Source organism: Manacus vitellinus, unplaced genomic scaffold (genome assembly GCF_001715985.3).
Source record: "Manacus vitellinus isolate BGI_N305 unplaced genomic scaffold, ASM171598v3 scaffold_47_pilon, whole genome shotgun sequence".
Classification (NCBI taxonomy): domain Eukaryota; kingdom Metazoa; phylum Chordata; class Aves; order Passeriformes; family Pipridae; genus Manacus; species Manacus vitellinus.
In genome coordinates, this window is record NW_021940585.1 from 6,083,318 (window position 1) to 6,103,851 (window position 20,534).

At 48.0% G+C, this 20,534-nt stretch overlaps 1 protein-coding gene and 1 long non-coding RNA gene across 3 annotated transcripts in view; both read right to left on the minus strand.

Moving 5' to 3' along the window:
• The window catches only part of FKBP5 (FKBP prolyl isomerase 5), a 27,772-nt gene continuing 7,238 nt past the window's right edge, over positions 1-20,534 (minus strand). Inside the window, exons 1-11 of one of the 2 annotated variants that reach the window (XM_029962574.1) lie at positions 20,501-20,528; positions 11,438-11,566; positions 10,417-10,561; positions 10,029-10,171; positions 9,060-9,174; positions 4,943-5,099; positions 4,343-4,433; positions 3,567-3,650; positions 2,883-3,068; positions 1,764-2,003; positions 1-543 (exon numbers count right to left, since the gene is read on the minus strand). In XM_029962574.1, the coding sequence (XP_029818434.1) occupies positions 436-543; positions 1,764-2,003; positions 2,883-3,068; positions 3,567-3,650; positions 4,343-4,433; positions 4,943-5,099; positions 9,060-9,174; positions 10,029-10,171; positions 10,417-10,561; positions 11,438-11,566; positions 20,501-20,509 (1,407 nt within the window). In that variant the 5' untranslated portion in view covers positions 20,510-20,528 and the 3' untranslated portion in view covers positions 1-435. Of the gene's footprint in view, positions 544-1,763; positions 2,004-2,882; positions 3,069-3,566; positions 3,651-4,342; positions 4,434-4,942; positions 5,100-9,059; positions 9,175-10,028; positions 10,172-10,416; positions 10,562-11,437; positions 11,567-20,500; positions 20,529-20,534 lie in introns of those variants that run through there. The other variant, XM_029962575.1, reaches the window with a different exon arrangement.
• On the minus strand, positions 13,814-14,118 carry LOC108640901. The gene is made up of 2 exons (XR_001921576.1): positions 14,041-14,118; positions 13,814-13,913 (listed from the first exon to the last, which is right to left on the minus strand). It is a non-coding gene; the product is annotated as an uncharacterized LOC108640901 (long non-coding RNA).

Consider the following 20,534-nt stretch of genomic DNA (forward strand, 5'->3'; position numbering starts at 1 on the left):
GGTCGTGTGCCGGATACAACCAGAGGCAGCACTGCAGCGTACAAGGAGTATGTCCCACATCCCAGCGCATCTCAGAGCACCCAGGATGCTGTGCTGACAGTGGATATAAAGCCAAGGGAGCTGGGAAAAGCTGTCTATGGAAACGTCCCAAGACGTAAGAGTTTTAATTTATTACTTTTTTCTTTTTCTTGCTCTTTAAAAGCTATTTGTTCCACGTGCGGTGGTCCCTTGGCATTCCGCCGCTCCTGGTCTGTCCCCGAGCGCACCCAGGCGGTAGGACAGGGTTTGTTTTTCTTTGCGGGGCTCTTTTTGCTTTCACAATCACACAAACTGTAACAAGCTTTACAAGAAAACACTGGCAAGTTCCGAGGTTTGGCAGAAACCTTTTTCTGTGTGGGCCAAGGGCAGGAGGCTCTCCTATCCCCTCCTCCTCCATCATACATGTCCTTCAGCCTCTTCATCTTCAGCACCAGGAGTTTTCAGTCCTTTTTCACAAGCTGCCTTCTCTGCTACTCTTTCCACCCCGGTTTTGCTAGCTGCTTCCTGCCAAACAGCAAATAAAGCACAGTGAGTTGGAAACAGAAAAAGGAAGAAGCAAGCAGGTGACAGTGATGCTGGGGATAGGCAGAGGCAGTCAAGCCTGGAAGGGCAAGCAAAATTGTCCCCAACAGCTCCCCCATGCTTATCAAATACCGCAGCTTACACTGGAGGGTCCTGTTTTCTCAGTGGCTGGTAGAGGTTAAACCTCACCAGCTCAGCCAGCTTTTGGGGAAGGTATGGGATCCCTGGGAACGATCGTGACCCACCTCAACAGAAGCAGAGCACTGACATGGAGTGAGCCTGGACAGATGGGTGCAGAGGCACAGAAGAGAGGGACGAGGAGGTAAGGCAGTAGCATTGGAGTGGAGTCACAGGTGCAGCCTGTCCACTCAGCTGGAGGTGTAGGTAGCATGTACACCTGGTCATGGCTGCAGGCCACCCACCCAACTGTGGGTGCAACCCATCCAGCGGGTGCAGGAGAGGAGTACTAAGGCACGGTGAAGCCTTATGCCTGCTCCAGCAGTGCCTCTTCCTGTCACAACCAGCTGCACAAGCCAACCACAGTGCCAGCAGATGGCCAGGGCAGCTCCACTCCCTGCCTAAGCCAGTTGCCCCAGCATGCTGCTCCCCAGAGTCTGCACTGGTCACTTAATCCACAGCCTCAACCTCCAGGCACCGGTTCAGAAGAACTTATACTAAAAATTACCCACACAGATAGCTTGCAAAGCTGTGTCCTCTCTCATTACAGTACACCAGGTTTCCAGTGGAATTTTGGATGAGAGCCTGTTATGAGACAGCGATCTCTCCATATGAGCAGAGGAGCAGGCTATTGCCTTACCAACTTCAGGAAATCCATACTATCATGTCTCAAAATACCCTTGGCCTTGTCAGAGATGGAATGATATTTCATTTTACTGAAGACCAGGAGTTCATCAGTAGTCACTAGCTGGGAACAGCAAAATTAAGTACCAATGCTGACTCTGTTATCAGCCCATGTGAGCTCACACTGCAAATCCTTTTATTGATGACTGAGCATCTGATGGCAGTGTCTGCACAAAAGAGACCAAGAAGTAAAATGCTTTCTCCCATTGCAGCAGGCTCTATCCCTCCATCCTCAGCCTGATCTATAATTCAATTTGGTTTAACCCATCTCTTCTCATCATAAGCCTGACGAGCATCCCTCAGTGCAGCCTGCTAGATAGCCAAAAATGGGCAACAGTCACCTTTGCATCCCTCTCTGCAAACTTTGTGAACATGTTTGCGTAGATCCTCCGGTCCCGGTCATTGTGCTCCTTCGTTTTCTTCTGGCACACAGAGATCTGAGATTTTGCTGCTTTGTTCTGTGGATTCACTTCCAGCACTTTTTGAAAGTCACACTTTGCCAGCTCGAACTCGTTCATCAATAACCTGGCTTCGCCCCTCCGGTACAAGCCCTTCTCATTGTCCTGATCCAGTCCCAGTGCCTGGAAACACACAAGTCCCCTTAGCACCCTGGAGCTCCCCCCAAAAATTTAATGGTCAAAGCCTCATTAAATCTGTCAAAATTAGGAGAAGGTGGTTTCAAGTCTCCAGAGCACTTGCATCTTGCTCAACAAAAATTACCTCTTCTCCATCAGCAGATGGCAGGTCACTAATATAGATTTTTATTTCTCCTTGCTTAAAATACCCTTGAGTGTGACAGTCAGTGGGAGACAAATTCACAGGCAAGAAATCAGGTGTAAACACTCAACCCAAGCCCTTTAGTCTCCTTGTTCTAGCAATGACATTATTTTCCTTTAGTAAAAGCCATATATGCACCTCAGATATGATTTACCTTTTAGATTAAGACAACTAGCTTTATTAGCTTTCCCACATGCAAGATGCTTAAATTTAAGCCTTTTGTAAAAGAATTCAGAGTTTCCTGACAAAGACAAGGTCAAAGACTTTTAGGGACTGGCAAAGCCCCATCCCACTCCTCAACTGGCTTGGAGATCCACTGCAGCTCCACACAGCCTGCCTCTGTCACACCCAGAGCAGAACTCAGTGCCCAGACCCAGCCTGAGCAGATCTAAACAGCACCCCAAGGTCATCAGTCTACGCAGATCCAGTCTCATGGATCTGGCTTAGGAAGAAAAGCTGTTGTAAACACACGTCCAGGTGGATTTTGAACCCCAAAAGGCACTTTTGGTCCTAAGCACACAGCATCCATGGAGACCTCGAGGTGCAGAAGGGATGCCATCATCCCATTGCTGTTTGGAAATTGTTTCTTATATGAAAAGAAATCAAAAAAATTCCCAACGAACTCCCAATGAAAACAAGCAGGAGAAGAGGATGCTCCATCCCCGGGGCTCATGCACCTCTACCTTATCACAGCACTCGACAGCTTTGGCGTACTCTCGCAGCTTCAGGTAGCACATGGCCAAGTTGAGGAAAGCAGCCAGGAGGAATGAGTCAGAGGCTTTTGACTCTTTTTCAGACAAGCCATACTCCATTTCCAGCCAGGACACAATCTTCCCATACTGAATCACTGCCTGCAGGTACTTGCCTTCCTGGGATGGAGCAAAGAAGAGGCTAGAGGAACCCAAGCGACAACACTCATCTGCTCCCGCAACATCTCACAACAGGTAACAAGTGTAATGTGGTGTGTTCAGTAAGTAAATGAAAGGAGGAGGATGCTGAACACCTACAAAAACAGCAGGCTTGGGAAAAGCCAAGTCAGAGCAGTGGGGAGGATTGGGATGCCCCAGCTGTGACAGGGAACTCCAAAGCCTCTCAGCATTAGCCCTAGCCCAGGAAGGGTTCAATCTGCTGTCCTGCTCTTCAGGGAGCACATACAGCCAAGGAAACACTGGGAAAGGAGGAGATATCTCGGGGAGCATCAAGGAGTGAGCAAAAGACAGAGGGAGGGCAGGACTCGCCTTCCCCAGCACTGTATGGGGGCACATGGTTTCTCTGACACTGACAGCTGCCAAGTCATGCATCTGATGTCACCCCAAATTAATTTCCAGCTCCCTTCCTTCACCTCTGTCATCCCCAAGTTCACAAACCTTGAAGTACATTGTGCCCTTCTCCTTGACGACAGCAGCCTGCTCCAGCTTCTCTTTGGTGTCCATCTCCCACGACTCCTTGGCCTGCAAAGGAATGCTTGGAGCACTCCTAGGGGAGTGCAGCAGCCCCTCTCCCCCGGCAAGACCACACCATTCTCTGGGACAGCCTGTTCATGCTCAGGGCTCACCAGGGCCACATCCAGAGCAAGGAGCCAACTCTGCTCCTGTTGCAGCCAGGGCGATGGCAGGGGACCCATCTAGGGATGCGGCACAGCAGCACCTGCCCCATCCCATGGGCTTCTCCTGTATCCCATTCCCAGGCTCCTCATGGGCACAGACAAGCTCCTCAGGGCTAGCTGGCTGGATGCACCAGCTCCTATCTGTGGAGCCCAGGGAAAAAAAAGGGGAGAAAAAAAGAGGAAGAAAATAAAAGAAAAAAAAAGAAAAAAGAAACAAGGAGATAAAAAAGAAAAAAGGAGAAAAAAAAGAGAAAAAATGAGAAAAGTAAAAAAGGAAAAAGAAAAAGGAGAAATAAAAGAAAAAGAAAGTACAAAAGGACAAGCCTAGAAACAAATAAGAGACCCAGCCTTGGACCCCAGCCACAAGAATAAAACAAACCAACAGAGAAGAACAAATTAAGAACACGAAGCTCCTTGGTGACGTGTCCACTTCAGCGGGGGTCAGGCTTGCAGACACACCAGGGACAAAGGCTGGATGCTACACAGGGCCCAGCATTCCTGTAATCTTAGAAGGGACCAGCATGCCTCTGCCCTCACCTTCTCAAAGCTTTTCAGTGTAACCTCGTACACCAGCTCAGCATTTGCCTGGATGCCATATTTTGGCTTCCCCGCCTCGCCAAAGCCGTACCTGGAGGGCAGAAGGAGGCAGTCAGAGGACGGGGGGAAACCTTTCATTTCAGCAGCCCTTGGCCATAAACGCAGGCCCATGTTCCCAATTCTGTTTTCACATCCAAGCTCCCTGCCCACAGCTTTCTAACATTTTGGGGCCAGGATTATGTTATTCTCCACGAGCAAAGATACCTGACAATATACAATGCATTATATATTGGGAATCAGCCCTTCTGGCTGCAAAGCCATCTTTTTCCATAGGCTTCTCTCCAGCCTAAGGACCCAGCCCTGGCAATTTCCAGGGAGACATCAGACACTGGACTTGGATAAAGCCCTTTTACCTGATTTTTTTAAAGCATCTCAAGATTCTTGTCTGCACACCACTAGTCTCTCTTACTATTCCTGTTGGCATTGCTAAACTGCAACTCTCCTGGAGAGTTCTGTTTTCAGGACAGCCATCTTCCATAAGTGCTAAAACAATGCTGGAAGCTGAAACTCACACAGCATCCCTGCAGGGATGATCCTTACCGTGGGCTGAGGTAGAGAATACAGTGCTCTCCCCTCTGCATCTTCTCCAGGGCTTTGTCAATGCCAATGGGGATGTCGTGGTCCTCTCCTTCGCCCACAATGAACTTCACATCTTTGCAGTCAAACCTGCTGCCGCCACAGAATCCCTCCAGATGAACTGCAGGGGGACAAGAGGGAATGTGGCAGGATCACACCCACAGTTACCCAAACCTTGGAGCAATGTGGGCTCCAAAGTACCAGAAAGTATTTTATCTCTCCCAAAATTCAGCAAAGCCTCCAGCCCTGGAAGAGGGAAGACAAAGGGCTGGGGGCAGCCAAGGACCTCCTGGTGCAGAGAGGGATAGGGACAGCTTTGGAACATTGCTGAAAAGCAAGGCAGGCATATCTCGTCTAACCAAGGACCAAACAACAGATAAACATCGTGACTAATATGTTCCCCTTGTACTCAACTGCACGAGTCAAGTCTTACTGGAACTGGATATTGCTCCTGGCACGCCGCCACACAGAGTTTATCACGGTGATTACAAATCTTCTATACAGCACTATACTGCCTTGACTTCTACCTCGAAAAACAAGGCCATGTTCTCCTGACTCTCAGAACTCAAAGTACAAGATAAACTTTTTATTTTTAATCTTCAACCAGTAACTGTGCTGTTCCAGCCCCAGACGCTGGCAGAAGTGCAGCCAGAGCGGACACTGGGTACCTGGCACATCCACCACCTGGCACTCCTGGCTGTGTTTCCACAGCAAGATTATTCTTTATTTATTCAATCCTGAAGATGTTCCAGGCCTTGGGGACGCTTTTACGATCTTTGCATTCTGCTTGCAGGGTACAAGGCATACACATGCAGGCAGGCACAAAGTAAAAGCAGTTTTATAAGGAACTCCTGCATACTGTTAAAAAAAGTGAAACAAAAAAAAAAGCTTTTTAAGAGGAAAAATTCACAATGGGCATTCCTGTTGTCACAACTGTGCTTAGGGATTTTGTGGCCTGCAAGGATGTGAGCCTAATCTTTGCTTGGAGAGAGCAGGATGCTACCTGAGATGCTACAGGGCACTGACCATCCCACTGTGGTGGCAGGAGGTGAGCAGCAGGACAAGCCAAAGACGGCACTGTACCAGAAACAGCCATGAGGATCTGGGCTCTGCATTGGACAGCTGAAGCCTGCGCTGAAGGAAACCCACCCATCTCCACCTCACGATGCTGCCCTGCCCTGGGGCCTACAGGAAGTCCCCAGTATGAGATGCACGGACCAAGCAAGCCCACAGGCAGTCCCCCATTCCTACGGCAGGTTCAACCCTTTAGTTCCTGCCACCAAAGCCATGCTAGGACTCAAGCGTGGAGGAGCAGAGGATGCCAGCTTCCCAGGACGCATCCTGCATCCACACTGGTGCACAGTGACCACCAGGCTCAGGCTGGTGTGAGCTCACCCATCTTGGGATGAGGACAAAAGGCAAATCCAGCTCCTACAGAGTCAACCTCTGCTTCTGCACTACCCAATACCAATCTGGCTATTTCCTTAGGCATAGGAAAACTGAAAAGTTCTGCCTAAAATACAGGTAACCCAGCAACCCCACAGCACTGTGCCATCTCCCTGCATGTTCCTAGGGAGTACAGATCCATAATCCCTGACCTCAAAAGCAGCACTACAGCCCTCCCAAGTTCCACACCCTCTGTGGGACGTGGCAGCAATAGGAAGATCCCATGTTAGAGTAGGATGCACGAGAAGATGCCATGATCCTCCCTTTCAAGGACAGTTTTTCTCTGTTTTAATTGCACATAAAATAAGGCAAAGGGGGGGAAATCTCCACTCAGGTTTCCAGGAGCAGGTCAGCTGGTTGCAGTTGCTCTTGGATTACAGAGAAAAAAAAGCCACTGAAGGAACATCACTCTGGTTGCAGCTCTGACTTATTGTTCTCTCGGTGCCTGCAGCGATTTTGTTTTTGAAGAGCTGAGAACAGAGTGTACTGAGTGTGGCTGGCACACGAACTTGATGTGCTGACAGCAATTTGTACTCAGATTAAAAACGGAGAAGGAGGAGGGGTGGGGGGAAAGGATGTAACAAAAGCTGGAATGACAGATTTTGAGTGCAGCCCAGGTTTTAGAGATCAGAACTGTGAATTAAGGTCTATAAAACTTAAAACCTATAAAAACCTGGAGATACTTGCTCCTGGAAGCATGGTTTCTTCCAGCCTAATTCCAGCACCTCCCAAATACACAGCTGAGGGAAACCATCGCTGCCCCCCTGGATCACAGCCTCATCCCAGGGTGGGCTGCCTGTCCCCACAGCTGCTGTGCCATCCCCAGCATAGTGCCCACCATAAACAGAGTTGCATTTGTTACAAAAAAAAAAACACCAACCAACAAAATCTATTTGCACCCAAAACATTCACTGCAAGGCTGCCTTCTTCTTGTCCTGTCTCACGGGGATGTATTTAAGGTGGTCTCAGGGCTCTGAACATATAAGGATGTGTAGGTCTCAATGAATTAGGGGCCACAGCAGCTACAACCAGAAAGGCTGGCAGGGCCAGTGGGCTGCCACAGGGATCAGCCCAGCATTCCCCATCCCTGCCCTACACGAGCAGCGCTGGCTCCGCAGGATGGCCTGGCAGGGCATCTACCTCTGTGATTCTGAGACACGGGTGCTCCTGCTCACGGCATTTGCTCCAATGGACACATTAATTTGAAACAAGTAAAGCAAGGATAATGGGCTGTGGGACATTGGTGTATGAAGAGACTTGTTATTTGGCTCCTTATGTCCTTTCAAAGAGATGATTCCTGGCTGATGACCTCCCCCGCCCCCCCCAGCCCCTGCCTGAGCCTGAGCATCATCACGTTCCAAAAAACCTCAAGCTGCAAAGGGAACAACTACAGAAGGACCAGTGCTCTTCCTGTCCTCCCCACTGAGCACAGCGCTGTCTTTAAAGAGCTCAGACCTAATCAAAATAAAGATGAGAGCTGGATCTGTGATGATTTCAATTATATTTAGTCTTTCAGTTTAATCTTTGGGGTAGCAGAGCCAGCTTGAAGCTTAGCTTGTGGCTGGTCCACAGCTACGATGCTCAGCACGGGAGAGGCAGACAGTCAAATCTGAGTCAAAACCTCATTTTTCCTTAAAAAAAGCCTAGTTAGAAGAACCGGCCATTTAAGGCCGCAAGCTTTATAAGCTGTCACAGCTCAGATTCAATTTCTCAGTCGCTAAAGGGACTTTAGGATCTTTGCACAGGAGCTCTGGAAGTGAGAAAAAAACTAAATGTGTCCCATATGAAGCAAGCTCTGGGTCTGTGTCCCAGTGGTTCTTGGGAAAGAAAAAAACCAAAATCCAAATCTGGCTTCTCCTCTCCAGCCTCATGAAACATGTGCTCCAGAAATGGGATCAGAACAGGGAGAGCCCAATGGGACCTGAGCACCTCATCCTCCCACGAAAGCTGAAACCACCCTTATTACAAGCAAACCCCTTGTAATAATCTCCTTCTCCCCCATGAGCAGCCCTCTGGCCATAGGGAAAGGAAAAGGCCCCGTTCTGCAAGAGATGCGATAAAACCCACCAAAAATACCATCAACATTGGAACAAAGAGGCCAAAGAAGGTGCCAAGCGCCTGTATCATTGCCCAAAACACTTAGCAAGTGTGTGTTCCTCCATGAAGGGAGGAAGGCCTGGCAACTGATGCTTTGGAGGCAAGGCAGAGCCAGGGGTTTTGGCAGATGGCACATCACAGAGCATCTTGGACACTGCAGTGAGATGCAAAAGGGTCAGGGGAAATGGCAGAGTTCTGAAACCCCATGGGCTTTGCTTCTTCCATCCTCCCCACAGATGCTGGCTGAGCAGCTCTGGGCTCAGGGTTTTCCAACCAGCCCTCTAGGGCAGCAGCTCTAGTAGAGCCATCACAGGGACCAGCCAAGGAGAGCTCAGAGGTGCATCCCTGGGTCAACAGTACACTGCTGCTCTCCCAGCCTCTTTCCACCCCATCTGGCCTCCGGATGGATGTAACTGCATCCTATCATGATGCACAGCCACCTACAGCCTGTACAGTAGGTCCTTGCCAGGGAGAAGAAAGTGGAGTGGCTCAGGACAGGCTGATCCCTCCAGCTCCCCTACAAGGCACTAGCACTCACTCTCCACAGTGGCACCCTCATTAGGGTTGGAGTAACCTTCCCCCTTTCTCTTGATCCTCCGGATTATTCCTCCATCCTCAAACAAGTCCTCGCCTTTGAAGTCAAGCAGCTCAACCTAAAAAAAATAAAGAAAAAGTGGGTAGAGCTTAGGGAGGGGGGAAGGAGAAGGGAAAAACAAAGCCACAAAGCAGCAGTTCATCCTCTGGCTGGAGAACCAAGCCAGCTTATTCTCCATTCAGCTGAGAAGCAGAAGTTGTCCATAAAATCCAGCTCCAAACCACAGCATAACACACACAATTTATTAGAAATTGGGGCACATCCAGTACCTGAAGCATAACACAAAGTAACAGTAAAAATAAATGTATTAAACCTGTAAGGGTACAACACAGCTACTGCTGGAAGATGCTGTGAAAGTTGCCTGGGACCAGGTTAGGCAGGAGTTTCCCCTTCATCCTCTGATGGGACCAACTCCAACCCACAGCTTAGTCCACACTCAATTTGGAAAGACTAAGCCTTAATTTAGGACAGACCCATTCCTCCTGCCTTGTCCCAATGAGCCCAGCCCAGGAGGAATGCCTCGTCTCAGCAACCACACTGTGCCAAAAATGTGGCTTTCCTACCGCTCGACAGCACTAATCATTTTTTAGCACCTGGAGGCATTTCCCACCTGCTTTCTCCTTCCCCTGTACATGTTTAAACCAGGAATCTGCCCACTCCCTGCCCCAGCACCAGTGCTCTCCTCACCCAGAGTTTCAGTCCCAGCCTCCCAGCTCAGACACACATTTCTGAGAAAACCTTGGCAGTAGTTCCTGGAGCAGAGAGACACGCTTCAGGAATCCAAGCTAGGTTTTTTGTTGTTGGTTTTTTGTTTTTTTTTTTTTAATTATTATTATTATTTCTAAGCTGGTTAGCAAGGCAGGAAGGGAGCGAGTGAGCTCATCCATGCGCCAGCTCACCAGCATTACTCACCTCGAAAAAGAGGGTGGCATTGGAGGGGATTTTGGGGGCACTACCAGCAGAGCCGTATGCATAATCGGGTTTGCAGAGCAAGTAGCAGATCTCTCCCTTCTTCATGGTAGCTACCCCAATGTCCCATGCCTTGATTACCTGACCTAGGAGAGAGGCAAATGTCAGGCAGGAGGGAGCAACCAGCAGCCCAGAAAAAAAATAGCCAGAGTGCTGTAAGGATGGCACCTAAAAAAAGCCCATACACCCAAGCTACTTAGGGCAGGGCTGACATCGTCCATCTGTACTGAAACAGGGTCAGTTGATCCCACCAGAATGATCCCACCTGCTCCTACTGGGATCATCCCACCTTCCAGCATCCCCATGGATGAACTTCCCTGGACCAGCTCACCCTTGCCCAGGCTGAAGACAAAGGGCTCATTCCGATCGCGGCTGGAGTCAAATTTTTTACCATTGGCCAGTTTGCCTTTGTAGTGGACATAAACCTTGTCTCCGATCATGGGAGACTCATCTTCACTCCCAGGTCGCTTAATGATCTGTGAGAGAGAAACCACCCATGAGCAGGGGCCATAGGACAGCTGAGGATACGTATGGAAGGAGAGAGAGAGATGCACACACACATGCATTTACATAAACATATATATATATATACACACACAAGCATATACACCACAGTGCCGCTCTAAACAAACAGAAGGCTCAAGTGGGAGTCATTCAATTCATCCTTCCATCAGCCCCCTAAAAATAAATCTCAAACCAGAGCCAAGACAATGGAGTGGGACAGGGCTGGGAGGGGAGACCTGCCCGTACTTTGCGGAGGCGTCTCGATAAACACTGTGGTTCGAAACCCAAAGTGAATGCAATTACGTTCACTTTCTGTCCGTACGCATTTTACTCGCAGGGGTGTGTCTGTTCACTACTCACTTCTTGTCAACACTTCTTTTTTTCTGAATGCTACAGCCTGGAACAAGCAGTTCTCAAGCTGAGGATGGAGCAGGGGAGGATGCTATTCTTAGAGGAAAGGTGCTATTTAACTGGAGAAGAGCAAGTGCTGGGGAGCAGATCTATCCAGAAATGGCTCTGAATATGAAAAGGGGGTGTGGAGCAGACTGGATGACCTCAGTAATGTGCTCTTTCTAACGTCTGTGAGTCACATACAAAAATTCTTTGTGGATTTACAGCTAATAATCTGATTAGGAACACAATGGCAGTGAAATTCATGGAGCAGCTCAGTCTCAAACACCCCTCCCATCCTTCTTCACTCCAATTGATGCCTTTCAAATGAAAGAACTCAATCCTACAACCCTGAAAGTACTATGTGACCCCAAGGACTGGGGATGCAGCCCAGCAATGTGACCATGCACCCCAAAATGCAGAAAGAAAGGCAGGACATTCTTGGAAGCCCCCCTCACCTTCAGAACCCCTCGGTCTTGAGCTGGTGTGATGTCCTCCCCGCGCTCAGTGAGGGCCACTGCCTGCACCTCCCCTTCGGTCTTGGTGGCCTCATCAGTGGTCATGGTCTCCTGGCATAGGCACTGGACCTGGGGAAACACAGCATGCACCCCATCAGCCCAGCAGGATCATGAAAGGTGGTGTAAAAGGAAATGGTTTATCACCCTTCATGGAAAGACAATGCACAGCAAGCATCTTCTCCAAAAACCAAAGCAAACCCAACACCAAAAGAATCTCAACTATCTGGGTGGATAAAGAGAAAATTCACAGCAAGAATCTAAGGAACTGAGGTTTTTTGGGCAAACTGCTGGAGCACTGTCCTCCCACCACCACCACATAAGCAGCCAAGGTGCCAGAAAAGCCACGTTTTCCATCAAACAGAGACTTTTTCCAATGGTTCCTGGTGAAAAAGGAATTGCTTATGGTTTCAAAAACATATTTCCTGATGATTTCCTTCAGACTGTAAGGCTATTTTGGTAGTTGCACTGCTGCATGACACGTCATCAAGAAAACATGTGACAGAGAATTGGAAAGCAATGGTTTTTTTCAGACATAAACCAGATCTATTAAAGTCACTCTAATTGTGAAACTTTCCCACAGTCTTTGGTGTGGAAGCTGATGTTAACCAGCAGGAGAAATCATTCATTTGGGGGATTCAGAAAGAGCAGAGAAAGGATGTTTTCAGCTCCAAGGGCAGCTAAGTCATGTTGCAAGAAGAATTGTGTTCCTCGCACCCGAGTGGAAAGGGAAGAACTGGAGCCCAGCCCCCCCCCAGCACAGGAAGCCACCGAGACACAAAGAGCTCTGCAATGGAAGAAGCAAAGTGAAAAATAAGGGAACTACTTATTGCAATGCTCAACAGTCTTGAGGGTGATATTTAACTTTCCTCTGCTCTGCTGAGGTTTCAGATGGGAACATCTTAAAAAAAAAAAAAAACACTGAAAAAGCAACTTGTGGTGAGATCCACTATCTTGCAGGTACTTATATACTGGAAAACATGCCATCAATTACTTTGGAAGAAATGTTTGATGATGCGGGTGGTGAAGCACCGGCATAGGTTGCCCAGAAAGGTGACGGCTGCCCCATCCTTGGAAATATTCCAGGTCAATTTGGACAGACCTCTGAGCAACCTGGTCTAGTGTAAGATGTCCCTGCTTGTGGTGGGGAGGTTGGACTAGAAGGCCTTTAAAGGTTCCTTCCAACCCAAACCATTCCATGATTCTATGATTCTGGTGCTGGGATGGTCTCCAAGCCCTCACAGTTCACACTGCCCTGCCACCACCACGGCCTTCCTCTTGGAGATGAGCAAGGAGGTAGTGGCACCCATCATGGCATGGGCATGCCATTGGCACCATGTACCAGCTCAGGGCTTCCTGGCACAGATCCTGTGCATCACCACGGACACAGCATCCATAACCCATTTATTAAGGACCAGAAGCCTGAAAAGGGGAGAAGCTTGCCAAAGAAGTGCCACCTCCTGGGACAGAATCTCCCAAGGTCCACCAAGCAGCCACCGCTGGGATGCAGAAGACGGAAGGGGAGGTGCTGGCTCTGGCTTGCCGGTTGCTAAATCCCACCAAGAGACATCTAAAAATACACCATACACATCCTTCTCATTATTTTTCTACGTAAGCAATTAGAGGAGTCATCCAGGGAAGCTGGCCAAGGCGAGCGGGAGGGGAGACGCTCTGCGTCAGAAGCAGTGGGAGGGATGGAGCCCACAAGACCAGCTATTAAGATGTGGTCCACATTATAAAAGAGCTCACGACTTCTCCGTCCAGCAAAAACAGTTCCAACTAGGTTAGAAAAAAGAGCATGCTGCTCCCACTTATATCCCATTTGGAGCAACAGAAGGAGGCTGGCTAGGGTCCAAAATCCCAATTAATTTGAAACAAACAGTTGTAGGGCAAAAAGAAATATCTGCTACTCCCTGAGACTTAAATGCCAAGCCGACAGGGATGTCACTGAGAGCTGAGCAAGTTTGCTGGAGGTGTCAGAGCCTGAATCTTCTCATTGCAGGACCATGTGTACTCTGGATATAGGGAGGGAACTAATTAATTACCCTGCACAAAAGCCCATGGGTGTTTCTGACACAACAAGCAGATTCTGCTCTCCCACTGCTGCTACTATACACAAGTTAATGTTGTACATCTGTAAATGAAGCCAGGATAAACCATCCTCCCTCCTGCTTCATTTCCCTGGGATATAAATATGGACAGGTAGGAGAAGTACAGAAATCCGTGTCATAAAAACAAGCCATTTAATTTTACAATTCCCCCTCCACCCAGGTGTTTGCTATCTTCCAATCCAGAGAAATGGGTGAAAATTCAGAGCGGAGAACGGGATGCAGATGTCTGACCCCAGGCTGAGGACAGGCAGGTATCACACATGTTAGGGTTTCACCAACCACACGATCCCGATCCCAAGCCACGTTTCCTAGAAATCAGCATACCAGGAATTTGTCAGCTCCAAATGGAAACTTCATGTTGCAGATCTCAGAGGCTCACAGAAGGGGAAAAGGAGGAAGAAGAGCAAGACTGGGGAGTGTTTTGAGGGGTCTCACCTTGCCACCATGCAATTGCTGGAGAAGGATTGAAGGTCCAGGGAGAGTCTGGGGAGGTGTTCACCCAGAGACACAGTGGGAAAACACCTGGTAAGAAGAGGTGGGGGTGGAGGGGAAAGAAACCACATGTGCTGTATTCTAAAAGAGGATTTCAGGATTTAAGAAGAAGGGAGAACTGAGACAGCAGTTTCGAGCTACAGATGATGCTCCACCATGGTCAGAGAGCGGTGATGAGACTATGGTGAAAACTTCCCATGGCAGCTCCTCTGCTCATTGCAGCCATGGGAAGATGTTTTGACTTGCTGTTTCCACAAACAGTGTTTAGCATCTTACCATCTGCTTTTAAAAAAATAAACCAAGGCTATATTTGGTCCAATTTTTTTACTAGAATGAAAATTAGCAGGATGGAAAAATAAGAGTTGGCTGCTCTGGCGTTTAGTTTTTAAGACTCACTTAGCACAAAGTGCTTGCACTTCCACAGCACCACAACAGCCCTAAAAGCTTCAGATTGCAACCCAGGAGGGAGTTTCTTTAAAATGCAAAGGTCAGGCTAAAAAACAACAAAGCTAAATGCATAGCAGGAAGATGGGCTATGAATGCTAGTGAACATCACCCCGAATCCCAGCCCCTCAAGCTAAGCAGCAGCATGGGGCTGCACCTCCATCCTTCATCCCCACCACACCTGCCGACTGATAATGAAGAACAACCCAATTAGCATAGCAGCTGGCTCTCTCCACTGTCCCAACGGGGTTCCAGTTCCCCTTTGATCACAAGAATTACTTTTTCGGGTAAAATATCTTCTTGCTGAGCAAACTTGTCCCTGTGCAGCAGGAGAGGGAAGACCAGAGCAGCGATTTTACCCAGACGAGAGTGTTTTAAGACACCTGCAATGCCAACCTGCTGAGCACAGACCCAGTAGATGGTGATAATAAATTCAAATTGGGATTACTAACAAAATACGACCTTCTTAAGACCAACAAGGCAGCTCCACGTAATCCTCAGCTCCATCCCAACACATAAGGATGCACCCAGACATCGAGTGCCATTTCTCACACTCACACATCACAGCTTGAATTAAATATTAACATTTTTTCTTTTTTTTAATACTGGTCACTTGACTTTTTCCTCCCTCCTTTAAAATAAACAGGGAAGCCATAAAATTGAAACTATTGCTCACATGGATCGATTTACTTCCTAGCACACACATTGTGCAAGCAGCCAACATCCCAGCAGGCTGGGCATGGCAACTTTTATTCAAACAAAAAACCAAAATGCAAACAGAGCTGCTTTAATTGCCCAGCACTCTAACAAACCTCCATCATGCCCAGGGTGAGCCCTGACTCACTAGGGACCGAAGCAAACTCCCTGCTCTCCTTTATCTACGGCCAGTCCCTGCTCTAGGTTTAACACCTTCTGCCCATGGAAACCCGAGCTTCTCCCAGGAAAAACGGTGCCACCCATCCCATGGGGACATCTCAGAGGGGGATGCAGACACCAATCACCTCCCAGGAACCAGAACATATCAGTCTATTAACCCAAGAGCAGCAGCAAGGGAAGGTTTTTAAACAATGAAGAGTAACAAAGTCAGTAAACTACTGCATGCAACTAACTTAAATACAACTGTGTATGTTCCCATCACACTTGCTTAACCATTCTGCCTAGCTAATATTTTTAAGCTTCTGAAATGGTTTTAGTTAAGATCCAAGTCATAACTATCTTTTTTTTTAAATACGTGAAATAAGAGCCTGCCCTCAATTTCAGCTGCAGCGAGAGGAACAAGTGAGCAGGACGGGTCACTAATCCCTGCCAGAAAAAATATTTCAGGCGAAAGCAAGTTGGGTTCAGTCTCTCTGCATCCCCCAGAGTGAGGCAAACACGCCCATGCCAACAACACACAAAAGACTTCCAGAGAGGGGTGGTTTTATCCTCCCAGTTTACAATATAAACCCATTAAAAATAATCTGGCTCTTTTGCTAGTTACCTAGCAAGGCAACAGCAAGGAAATGCTTGCTTGGTGCTTTTTCCAGGTTGCTTCAAAGTAAAAAAATTCACAGATAAAATTCCTTTGAACTCTCTTGCGAGCATCCCATCGGCAGCCTGTGGTCCATCCCCTCCAGTGTGGGGACCCAGAGACACAACACCTTTCGCTTTCACGTGAAATGGAAAAAAAAAAGGCAGCGTTTTCTTTTCTTCCTCCCTTATTTCAAAAGATGAATGTATACTGGGGAGAGCAAAAGCCATAAACATTTATGGGTTGTTGCTCTTCCAAGGGAAAAAGGTGCTAGGGACAGGATGCAGTTGAGGATATTTTACACATCGATGTTCTACAGCTCCTGGCCCCCAAAGCCATCCCTGGCCCCAGCATGGATTTCAGCTGCTCCCATCACAAAAATCACAGCAAGATTCTGCCACAGGCAACAGATTTCAAAAATACTGGAAAAAAGAGGAATGCAGGAGCCAGCAGCAAAGCCTCTGCTCTGCATCAGCAGGGAGAGGCAACAGCCTGCACCCCTCCTGAGGGGCTAACACAGCTTTCGATGATGGTTAAAAGAAAATAATTAAGGAAATATGGTAACAATAAATGTATAAATAGCTATTCCACACCTGCCTGAGCTTCTTGGGAGATGGTTGGCAGAAGGGCCAAGTGCTGCATCCTAACAAGCTCAGAGGCCTTTATATACAGACACATCACAGTGGGGAATGCAGTGGGGAAAGCTTTCATAAATTAGGATTATGTAACTGTATGGGAAAAAAATATAATAATACAGACAAGAAGGTTACATAAACCATCTGTAAAATGTGAGAAAGTACTTGACATCCCACTACCCACTCCTTGGCACTCTCTAACTGGGTCTTTTGCCATCAAAAATAAGCAGGCTCCTATCAATCATGTCTTCTCCCCTGGTCCAAACAACCAGGGAGAACAGACCCAGCCAGGCTTTTTGGAAGGAAATATTTCACCTCTGGCTATTAAATGTGAAGTTTCCCTCCCCATACAGCACACCCCAGTGAAGTCTAAGCCCTCCACAGGCAACTCAAAGCAGCCTCCTGGCAGCAGCTACATCAATGCTGAGCAAATTCAATTTCAAGGGACAGCTTGAGGAGACTAAAATAAATACAAAATGGGAATAAACAAGAAACTCCTTGTTTGCCAATTCTGTTTTGATTCAGTCTTTTCTCCAGAATAAATCTGACAATTAAAGTTAGATATTTTTTTTTCCATTTCTAAAAGCATCTCATTGCTTGCAACAGATTTCAGGCTTTCTCCAAGAAACTATCAGCCAGGTGACCCCAAATGGCAGCACCCCCTGGCAGTGCAAATGCTGTATTTAACCACTTATCTCCATGCACGAGGGCTCGGCAGCACCTCGAGAGCCCAGTGCCGAATCCCAAGGGGGGATCCCCGACTCAGCATCCAGCATCGCTGCCAGCAGTGCTGGCGCCCAGAAATAACTCGGCACACAAGACCATCTGCACCAACGGTCTATAAATGCCAAATTATTTTGGGCAAAATGCAATTCCCAGCATGTTGTGAAACACCAGCTTGTTCCTCTGCCAAATCAGGATTTCTTGGAGAGGACAAGGAAACGTCACAAGTGGACAAACTGCAGGAGGGGGTCCAGGGTGGCCATCACTGAGGGACACTGCAAGGTGCAGGCAGGGTCAGCCCTTGGGCAGAAGGAGGGCTGGGGACTGAAGACACTGAAGCTTTGGGGATGATGCTGGACCATCACCAGGGCTCCCGGACCCCTGTCTGCCCAGAGGAGCAAGAACATGCACATGAACACACATGGCATGGGCACACGTACACACTCGTGTACATCACTTGAGGGTAGAAAAGGAGCTCTGCATCCCACCAGGGCTCCTTGACGGGATGGGGGTCACATCCTAGACACAATGCTATTTGCCGGGTGGTGCCTCCTAGAGTTCATTTTATTAAGTGATTACATTTAAAATAAATCCAAAAGTACTTGAAATAAGAGTATTTTTAATGAGGCTAAGTATCTAAGAGTCATACTGCTATTTACAAAGATGGGACATTGCAGGCAGAAGATGATTTAACTGCAGTCCCTCATCATCCCAGCTCTTCACTTCAGACAGTTACTTTGGTATTATTTTCCTAATTTTCCAACACACTCACTTGCAAAATCAGAAATCCTTAGTAATAACAATTACTAGTTACGGAAAAAGCTTGTTGGCTCCATGACAAACAAATTACATGAACAACTTGTACATTAGAGCACTCACGGCCACTTCTGTACACCCACAAACATAGATCACTAAAATAAAAGAAAACCTTTGCTAAGTAATTTGCTATTTCCCTGTGATATGCACGAGATCTGTATGAGTTCTGTAGCTCCCTCAAGGGGCTGAAACAATTTTATATCAAGACATATAACTGAGAGTAACTATAAAATAAAATATAAAAAAGTATAAAAGGGTAAATAACTGAGGATAAATTATTCTCCAATTAGTTTATAAAATACTCTTCTCCTGAGGCAGCCTGGGAGCTGCAACCAGACAGAAGACAGTCTTGGTGCTGAGCATCTCAAACCTTCCAGAAAACTTTCTCCTTCTGCAAGCAGGTAATTAAAACATATCTAATTACACAGCAGTGATGTTCTCAAGGGATGCAGTATGGTTTTTATTCAGGAATTGTCCTTATTTTCTGCCTCGTCCCAGTGGGAAGATGCTCTAACAGTGCTGGGAAAGGACCTCAACATGGGCAAATACAACCTTGGGAAGTGGAGATTATCTCTTTTTATTTTCTTAGAAAAGAAGAAAAAATAATTGCACAAGCAGTGATCCCAGCAGACACCTCTGCTCTGGGCAGGATGGGCACCATGAACAGCCCCCATCATGCCAGCCTTCCCCACTGGACCCCCTCCAGCACCAGTCCCGCTCCATCCTCCAGACTCGAAGCCACCAGAGAGGCCACATGCTGTCACCCCTCCTCATGCATTTCAGCAGAAGCAATTACTTCTCCACCAACTCTCCAGAAATCTCCTTTTCTTGATGCCACCACATATTTTCCCTAGCACAAGACCCACCTGCTTCACCATCTCAAGCCTGCAGAAAAGCCCCCGGCCACCCCTTCCTCCACCAGCACCCCACTACCACTGGCTCCTGTGAGCACCCAGCTCCATCCCAACCTTGCCTTCCCCTTGCTGCATCACACAAGTTGCGGTCACCAAGCTGCAGGGCCAAGGACTAGCACGCCTCCAAAGTCCAGCATCCCACCTTTGGGCTGCAAAACTCTCAGCACCACTGGGAAGTTATTCCTGCTCAACCCCACACTCCTGGTACATCCCGTGGCAGCGGTTCCCTCTCCATCAGCGGCGTTTCTGTCCCCCCCCAGCAGTTTTGTCCCATCTCCAGGGTACCAGGCTGGAAATAAAGCCCAAGTCATCTCCAGGGTACCAGGCTGGAAATAAAACCCAAGTATCTCCAAATTGCAGCACTGCCATCCAAATCAAACCCACACCTTCAGGAAAACAGCCCATAAAAGCCAGATACAGGTGCTACCAGATGTATTTAATTATTTTCTTCTCCCCAGCCCTTCAACAGGGCAGGGAAGGAGGCAGGAGGGAGACAGCTTTCCTACATTTTAAAGGAAGGAGTGATCTGTGCTTTCAACTTCTCTTTTTTAACTTTTATTGCCAGTTTCCAGGCTGTGGTTGATACCCCAGTGATATCCCAAATCCACCTCAACAGTTTAATAGCCCGTTACGGTGAGACACTATTTAAACTCTATGTTTAAAACTGTAAAGTATCAGCTCCTGGCCCTTTTTTTTACTTTATTTTTTAAGGGTTTTTCGCACCAGCACCCACGAGTTCCTATAGCTCATTGTGTAAAATACTGTCTCCTGAGAAGAGTAAGTTCACTCGAACGTTCATTTTAAAAACAGAAGTTTTGAAAGAGTTTGTATGCCCAGAGAGAGGGAAAAATAGCAGAAGTTAGAAAAAAAAAAATCACATTTACCTTGAGCAACTACTTATACCTGCTGCCAAAGGTGCTATATAGTAATGCACGCACCCTGCAGGGTCTTTCTGGTCGGTGGTGTTAGAGGAAACCCTACTGCTGCGCCCAGGAGCCTCGTCTAGTGAGGTGAAGCGGGGAAAAGAAAAATGCCCTCCGTCGAGCACCATCTCGCTGGCACAGATGATGACAGCCCCGTCCCCTCCCCACCCAGCGCACCCCAGTGCCTCCAGCAACACTTCGGGCACCTCCGCATTAATTCTCTCGGGCATTCCCTGCACGGAGGGGGCTATATGGGGTGGGAACCCCCATCCTATCCTCATCGAACAACAAGAGCTGAGGGCACCATCTCCTTCCCCACACGATGCTCCAGCCCCACGCGGGACCCCGAAGCCCTCCACGGAACCCCAGGCAGGGTCCATCGGCCCCACGAATGCCTCTCCCCAACACCGCACTGCCCCACGCTTTCGCCTCCCTTACCCACGGCATTTCTTCAGCCCCACACAGACTGCCC